This window comes from Triticum urartu, chromosome 3A (genome assembly GCF_056163025.1).
Source record: "Triticum urartu cultivar PI428250 chromosome 3A, HENAU_Tu73, whole genome shotgun sequence".
In the NCBI taxonomy this organism is placed as follows: Eukaryota; Viridiplantae; Streptophyta; class Magnoliopsida; order Poales; family Poaceae; genus Triticum; species Triticum urartu.
Genome location: NC_141875.1, coordinates 7,654,268 through 7,663,040, shown reverse-complemented (window position 1 = coordinate 7,663,040; position 8,773 = coordinate 7,654,268). Strand labels below are relative to the sequence as shown.

Below are 8,773 nucleotides of genomic sequence, written 5' to 3'. Positions count from 1 at the left end.
GCAGATGGGAGGAAGTTGATCACCATTGGTAGCTGTATGAGTGGTATGGCAGACACCCACCCGTATGGGGGACGATGGGAATGAGATGAGTAAAGGTGGAGCACCCAATTTAAACAGAAATCCACCAGTTTCCTGTGGAGATCGTGGGGAGAGGAAGTGAACCATCTTTTATTGGGTGGCTATAGATAACCTGCAAAGAAGGGTTTCCTTGTTTTTTAGGAGAAGCTTTTATTGGGTGGCTATAGATGGCAACTAAGAAGATAACAGTGTGGGTCATTTGGAACATAGGGTTGCACATGCATTTAGTCAGTGGGATACGCAAAAAAATCTGAAGAACAACAGTAAGTTGTGTGACAAACCAGAATGTCGAGTCTTGGGGAAGGGGAAGACGTCATTACTGATGGAAACGACCTCCTCGCCATTGATGACTGTTGTCGAGCAAAGGAACACTACTAGGGAAAAGCCTATAGGTAAATCAGTAGTAGTAGTAGCATGGGGTAGGTAGCCGACACTACTGTTACCTAGAAGTAGCGCAGCCCAAAACCACGTGTTGCGGGTAAACTTTGGCAATAGCGCGGTGTTTGGTACTGACATACTGGTTGGCCGATGACCAAACGACAGACGGCCTGCATCCCATCCGTGCCTAGAGGCTCGAAGCAGAGTAACGGGGTGCACCCAGCTTGGTTCGTCTCTTGCTCCTCCATGACATGGGGTAGGAAACAATGGAATCACGCCTAGCCCGTTTCGTAGCGCCCTAGGAGACGTCGTACCAGCAGCCGCATGTCGGCCGAAGCAGACGAAAGATGGCGGTTGAGTGTGGCGGTGGACGGGCGGCGTGATCAGGATGATGTGTTGTGAGCCGGCACAACGCGCGAGCGAGGGGGCGTCCATGGTACGGCGAGGTATCCCACCATGAATACAAACTCCAAGCAGGACGTAGGGTATTGCTCCTCATCAAAGGTGCTAACTTAGGTAAACTGTGTGTGCGTGCTCCATTCTATTACATCCAGTCACGTTCGCCATCCTACCGAGGGTACTGATGGATGGTTTCTGCTCCCTCACTTGAAATGACTTACAATTCCAACGGATATTTACAATCTAAGAATGTCATATGCATTCTTGCGAGTGCGATTATAGACTCATCGTTGTCCAATCTCGTGTCTTCAACAACAAACAACTCATAACTGCTTTAAGAATGAAGCGTCCTCTAGCTCATACAAACCACTAAGGTAACTGGACAACAACAACAACAACTTCACTCTCAGGGTAAGAACGTCCCATCATCGAAACTTCTATATCATTAGTTTTAGTCATGTAAACATTGATACAACTACTTGACCAACACTAAATTTTGCCTATGAGGCTTCATATTGTTGATATGATGCGCATTTTATTTCATCTGCAACAGATCTTGAATTTGTAAAAGTAAAATAAAAATCTAGAGCAACATCCTGGCATTCCCAGAGCTGCCAAGCACATGCAACACATATTTTTGAACCATGGCAGAGGTGCGATGTCGTTCTTTTCAAGCACACAAACCTACAAATACCTGGGGGAGATACTCTCCTGGCCAAAGAGAATACTACCAAGCACCCACATGTAGAAAAGGCAAGACATGATGAGATCCGACTTGAAATGATACTAGGATAATTAAGTTGAAATACCCCAAATTAGGTATTCAAAAGCATCTTGCTACATTACCTACTTGACTAGACTAAAGAACGATGACATTTTTGAAGATAACATATAAACTCCGCCGACCGCATTTGATGTGATGCGAGAAGCTCGGTAATAAGTGACAACTGCAGCACCCTTCACCTTGAGAAAAAATGTGTTAATTTGTTAGTAACCTGCTGCAGACACCAAAAAAGCCTATAGTAGCACCTACGAGTATCTAAATCCTTCACCCTTTTCACATAAATTTTGTAGGTGATGGAGTTAAATGAGCCGACCGATGTGTGTAATAGCAAAAGGGCTGCAAATATATTACTTTCAACTTATGTATTATGATATAGAAACCCAATGGAGAACACTCGGTTATCAACATATCATTTATGCTCCAACACGTAGCCTCGTCACCATTTTAATTGTTTATGTATGTTGTTAGCATGTGCGAATCCAAATCTCATCCACATCGCCAATATTTTGAGGGTGCATGCTACCCACATTGTCTGTCACATATCTTCCTTTTTTTGCGGGTTACTGTCACATATCTTCCAAAGAGAAAAATCAAACATTTAAAAACTCACAAATTATATTCAAAATATCTTCTTACCTGCTGAACCGTTTTAGCGCATTAGCACATCAAACCAGATAATGATCCCAACTTATTAGCTCCATTAATTAGTTCCACCAGCAATGGTTGTGCCTAGAAGCATAAGAGTTCCGACAATTAACAACAGTTCCACGATAGAGACAAATGGATAAGAGAAGGTAAGATGAAACAATTAGAAAGATGAGCTGGCAAGTATACCTTGAGCAAAATAATTCACTTATATAACGTATTTTTATAGGTGTGTTATAAGTCACTTAGCTATTACACAAAAGTAGTCATAAAATGCAAGTGATATTCATAAAGGTAGTCACTTAGCTACCTCATAATGGAGAATTTAGCTAGAAAGAAGATGAAGAAAAGGCATAGCCTAGAATTTTCTCATGTAAACTCATTCTTCATCATGTCAACAAGACAAAATTATGACAAATCAATTTATTTCTATGTGTTACCAAAGTTATGACAAATATTCACATGTAGGAGGGGCCATGAACAAATGACAGAATCACTATGGTTTTTAGTAAGCATGTATTGAACCGAAGTTGTTTTGTTGGAGTTAAGTTTAGTAACAAAATCAGAAGAAATAATAATGGATACAAAATATCCATCCTTGAGGTTTCATACATAGTATCAACTAAGTTAATATTTGACATTTGATTTGGTATTTTCGAGGAAAGAAAACAACTATATCAAAAGATAACACATACTAAAATAATGTGGCTATGAGTTCATCCATCTAGAATAGGGACAATTACTAAGTTTTATTACCATAATTTGCATACTAAGTCCAAGTGTAAGTGTACAATTAAGAATCACAATAATTTTATGTGAGCAACCATTTACAAAAATAACCAGATTAAGCTACTCCTACTATATAAGACAGAGGATGGGTGATCACCTGGTAGGTAGAAACTCCTGAAAGGGTAGTACTTCGTAGAGCATGGTACATCAAGTTTTGTGGAATGCATTGATTTGAGTTGAACCATATAGGCACTATCATGCATATATAAAAAGATTGCATTGGTATCGTCATCATACCCCACTAGTTTGGTCCATGGCATCGTTTCCCAATTCTGAGGAAGGGTCTTAATAATGTTACGCAATTCAACTGTCTTTTGGGACACCCATATGGAAACACCTTCAGAATTGACCTCCCTCTGCCACACTTGAATCATTAGATAACATGGCAACACCAACAATCCTATCATCTGTCTGTATAATCTGACACCGGCATATGCTAAAATCATTCATACTGCGAGGCCCCTTGATTAGGGTAAGGTTCTGCCCCTCCAAATCAAACTCAATTATAACGTCTCTCACATACCTGGACAACCAGTAAATGATATTGCCAACAAGGGTGTTGGGACAACAAGGACCATACATGGTCTTAGGTTGAGTCTCTATTGAGATGAGATTGCCCCATTTGCCGGTCTGTGAGGAGAAAACACGAGCCAAAGGTCGTCGATCATCATGAATGTACATGGACAACAGGACCACTTTGAAGGGGCTAGAGTGGCAGCTGCCGTGCACATGGCCCTGGTCGCCCGTAGCGCGGAGCACCGCCCCGCTTAGATAGGTCATGTCGAACGCCGGTGGAACGGGCATGCGGTGTTGCTCGCCTGTGATGGGGTTGCACACAACAACCTCTTTACTCTTCCTGTCTTCAATGAGGACCCTACCGTGACGGCAACTTAGCACACAGTAACGTACTTTACTGTAGCATCCAAGGGTGAAGCGCTTTGGAGGGATGCGGTCGGGAGGATTCAGGACGGGGTGGAACACATTCTTGTGGCTGTTGCGACACACAAGCAAGCCGAGGAGGGGTGCCTTCCGGTGGTGAGCACGGAAGCAGCGGAGGAACTCGGGGTCAGTGGCCACGCATCGCCAGCGCTTGCAGACAGCGGATGCACGCAGGAGGGAGGACGGCTGCGGCGGGAGGCGGAGTAGGATCTTCCAGAGCATATCATCATTGTTGTCCAGCAAGGTGCCGCGGCGGCCGCGGATTACTCGGGCTCCCTCGTCGCTTGTGTGGGTCCGGGGATGGAGACGCGTGCTTCGTCGGCTGGCCACTGTGGCACCCTCATCACTGGCGTGGATTTGGGGGTGAAGGCTCGGGCTACGACGGCGGCATATTCCGGCGTCCAACTGGCTGCGTTGTTGACGTTTCGTGTCGACGTACGCCGCCAAGGCAAGGCAAAAGATGTAGCTAGCTTTTCTTTTTTTTTTTTGCGGGCAAAAGATGTAGCTAGCTATAGCTCGGGGAAGGAACACACGTACGTGGTGTACGGCCGGGAGTCTTGTGTTGACCGGCGCGCACGTACGTACAGAAAGGCTAATTAAGCAGCGATTACGGTTCGTGTTTAATGTTTATACAAGGTGATGGGTTCTACTCCGAGCCGGTCATAGACCCCAACGTGATTGATTCCTTTTTTTTTTTGAGGAGTCCTATACGTGATTGATTCCAACGGCCCTCAAACTCCCGACTGGGCTAGCCCATCATCGCGAGCCCACCCGAGGTAGCGAACCAACGCACTGCATAAAACCGGTGCATGGTAGTGAACCGGTCATGGTAGCGAGCATCTTTTTCTGGCTGGTTTCTTGTTCGGTTTAGGGAAAGAAAAAATATTTCTGAAATGTGAGAATTTTTTAAAAAAATTGATATTCTTTGTTTTGAAAAATCTGACAATTGTTTGCAACACGCACAAACATTATTTTGTAATGCAATTTTTGAAATTGTCAAATACTATGTTTTGAAAAACATAAATATTTCCATAAATCCGAATATTTTTATAAAGCTAATCCCTCCGATCCATATTAATTATTGCTGATTTAGTAAAATCCGAGGGAGAAACATTTTTTGAAATTGCCAAAAAATTACTTAAACTCACAAAGTTTAAGAAAATTGATAATTTTTTAATATCCATCTACACATTTTCTAAAAACTCCCCCCCCCCACCCCGAAATTTTCTAAACATTATCTGAAATCACGAATATTCTTTCAAAATCAAGGCTTGTTTTTGAAAATTTGAATAGTTGGGAAATCTAGCATTTTTCCTAAATTTTTGAACATTTTATTAAACAAGGAAAGGAAACAAATAAATAAAACAGAAAACCGGACAAAACCGAACATGAATCGTATGGAAAGTTCCTAAAAGCCAGGATTCTATAGAGTAGGTAGCTGCTACTTAGGTCGATCCATCTCCTGGTCATTCACCTTTTTGAAACTTAGACTGTTTGTCGCAGAATGCGTCAAATAGGGATCACCGTCCCTTCGTCCCGCATCTGCTTCCGAATTTCCGTTTTGTCAAGGTTAGATGGAGCACTACAGCCAAAGGCCAGGGTTGTGTGACCTAGTACATGGGCGACCACGCAGAGTTGTGGGCTCTAGGGCGCCTACGCACGGAGCTCCCATGGTGTCGTACTTGGCCGCTATGCCCTTGACATCCATCTTATTTGTTGACTATTTTTGCCCCTGCTACTTTCATTTCAGTATTATAATAAACATTGAAACAACATGTAAACTGAAAACAAACCATTGAGTTGGTGAAAAAAAACAGTGGACCTCCAAATCCACGTATGGATTGGAGCACACCCTCCAAACGCACAACCCATCTGCCTGATTTAGGCCGGCCCATTTCGCGTGGTCCGCATTTTTTACATTTATTTTTTTTTATTTTTCATTATCCACTTTGTTTTCTGTTTTACTATTAATTTTATGTATAATAGAAAACGTACACAGATTTAAAAATATTCAAAACTACAAACAGAACTAGTGGAACCACAAAATGGTCGTGAATTCAAAAAGAATGTTCCCAATTTCAGAAAAAAATCACGAATTTCGTAAATGTTTGCAAAGTTCAAAAAATGTTCACAAATTTAAAAATGATAACAGATTTAGGAAATATTTAGGGATTCATTAAATGTTCTAAAAATTTAAAAATCCAAATTACAATATATGATGAAAATTTCATAGAGTTTCCTAATTTCAAGAAAATTCCATGAATTTTCAAAATGTTCTAAACTTTCAAACATCTTCATGACTTCAAAAAAATGTTCCGTGAATTACAATTGTTTCTCTCCAAAGAGTTCATCTATTCATAAAATGTTCAGAAAATTCAAAAAAAAACACTAATTTAAAAGCTTATTCCCAAATTTCAAGAAATGTGAATGCATATAAAAAATGTTCATAAAGTGGGGACAAGTCTTGAAATTGAATAGATGTTCATGCATTTGAAAATTATTCTAGTATTTTTAAATATAATGAATTTATAAATTGTTTCTGATTTTAAAACTGCACACAATTTTAAAAAATCCACAAATTGAAAATTTTCATGAATTCAGAAAAGTCAACAAGTTTGAAAAAAATTCACGAATTTGAAAAGAAAGGTAAAAAGGATAAATAAAAATAAAAAGGGAAAAAGAGAAAAATAAAAAATAAAGGAAAGATAAAAAAAGTTCAGAGAGGGTTCGAAAATGTTTCTAGAACCGGTGGGAAAAAAACGGAATGGACCGGCAGAGGACAGGGCGCGTGTGGGGTTACAGGGTAGGTTGCTTGTTTTATACATAGTTCAAATGCAGGCGCTCATACTTACGCACATAGACTGACCCCTATAAACACACATCTTATCACTATAAACCTCTGAGAGACTAAGTCGATACATCATCTTAAGATCGACTACAGAGGCATTTGCAGTAGGTCGATAATCCAGCTACTTATGTATGAAACAGGAAGGCCCCATAAATAGTCGATCAGTTCGTATTGTCACGCGTGCAAGTCCACAGCAATGCCCAACCCACTTCTTATCGATGCATCATTTTCATGGAGAAAACGACTCAACAGTCTGTAGAGGAAAGTATAGCCCCCCACCCCCAACCACCTCAACGGATCAATTTCCCCCTCGACTCCAAAACCAGATCAATTAGACCCCAAGGTGGTATTGGACATAATTTTAGGTGGTATTTGAATAGGCAGTGCTGACTTGACAAGATGACTTGTCAATGATTAAATCGGGTGGTTTTCTCGGGAAGGAATTGCTTAGGTGATTTATTTATTTTCTTTCTACTCAGCTCCCTCAACCTCTCCCCGACTGTTGTCATCGCCACCCACCTGCCTTGTCACTAGAGTTGATAGTTGCCCCACTGTCCCCGCCCGCCAACGTCATGGCCATAGGTGAGTTCTGTGATCGGCTGATGACTCGACCCCCTCCACCCCCCCCCCCCCCTCCGATGATCGCACAGCTATGGAAAAGTAGGACTCGGTGGGAGTTCTGGGGTTTGGGGAAGGACACAGTTGTGGACAACAGAAGCATCAGATTTAGTTGGCATGACCGTGAGTTGGTAGCCATGGTAGTGGTTTCGGACGCCTGCCATGACAGTAGTTTTGGACGCCTGCCATGGCAGTCAAATCAAGCAGGTTATTTTACAGAAGAGAGGGGAATCATGGGAAACTTGGCTTATATGTGCATATATTGAGATAAGAGGAAATTGGAGTGTGGATGGTGGTGTACTGATATAAAGTTTGAATTTCTTTTGTAGTGATATGAAGTTTGAATTATTTTTGTAATGTTGTAAAGATTGATTTTTGTGTGTACTGATATGAGGCTTCAATTTTTTGTACAAGGGGCGTTGAGGAGGCGCCAGATCCAAAGGAATGCTTTAGTGTCTAACTGCACTATTTTGGCAAGTTCGATATAGTGAATGGCTTGATCGACTACAACGATGGACTGATGGGGCTATGTTACTTGTGAAGAGAAGCAAAGTGGGTCATGAAGAGTTCTTACTACATTCAAAAGTTATGTATCAAGTAGAAAGAGGGCACTGCGAGGGCAAATTTAGTTATAAAATGCACTGCCTTGTTCGAGGAAAAATATTGAGGGATGGTTTGCTCTTTCTCCATGACGATGCAACTACTGAGAAGATGGTGCATGCAACTTCACATGGGGAATATGCAAAGACCTTCGTGGAGGAACTGTTCATGTAGAATTTAGTGGTGGCAACTTCTGAAGAAGAACTGATGGATTTGGACGCATTATTTTTTCCTTTTCACACATGACTCACTCACGTCCAATCTTCGTGAATCGTGCCTTTATTCGACCATCCTCAATTCCCCCATAGCCCCGGCTCCATTTGCATACACCATTTTCAACAAAGGGAATATAATAATATCGTGGAGATACCAATTACACTTAGCCTCTGCAACAATGCAATGTCGTAAAGACATTGTGGATGCACACGGCCAAAAGACAAAAGGAAGAAGAAGAAGAAGAAAAGAAAGAAAGATCCCGTTACAGTGATCAATTCCTTGTAGCTGTAGCATGAACCACCACCTACACAACACCCAAAGTCTAAATTCTCCAGAAGCGATGCCTCCATGAAGAAAATAGTGTACAAGCACCGTCATCTTCCGATCATAGATCTTAGATTTTCACCCTGGGGAAGATCCGCGCTCTCAAAACAATGCCTTCAATAAGGTCACTGCCAGGCGCAACCAATTAAAGCTAG

General features: G+C 41.6%; 1 protein-coding gene across 1 annotated transcript; it reads right to left on the bottom strand.

Annotated features, from left to right (window-relative positions):
- Positions 1–3,412: 3,412 nt before the first annotated feature.
- On the bottom strand, positions 3,413–4,405 carry LOC147977645 (uncharacterized). The gene has a single exon (XM_087514496.1). The coding sequence runs from the start codon at positions 4,232–4,234 to the stop codon at positions 3,413–3,415; it is 822 nt and encodes a 273-aa protein (XP_087370622.1). The 5' UTR covers positions 4,235–4,405.
- Between the last annotated feature and the right edge of the window lie 4,368 nt (positions 4,406–8,773).

Coding starts and splice junctions, on each gene's coding strand:
- LOC147977645 (XM_087514496.1), bottom strand. CDS start 4,234: ATGCTCTGGAAGATCCTACTCCGCCTCCCGCCGCAGCCGTCCTCCCTC.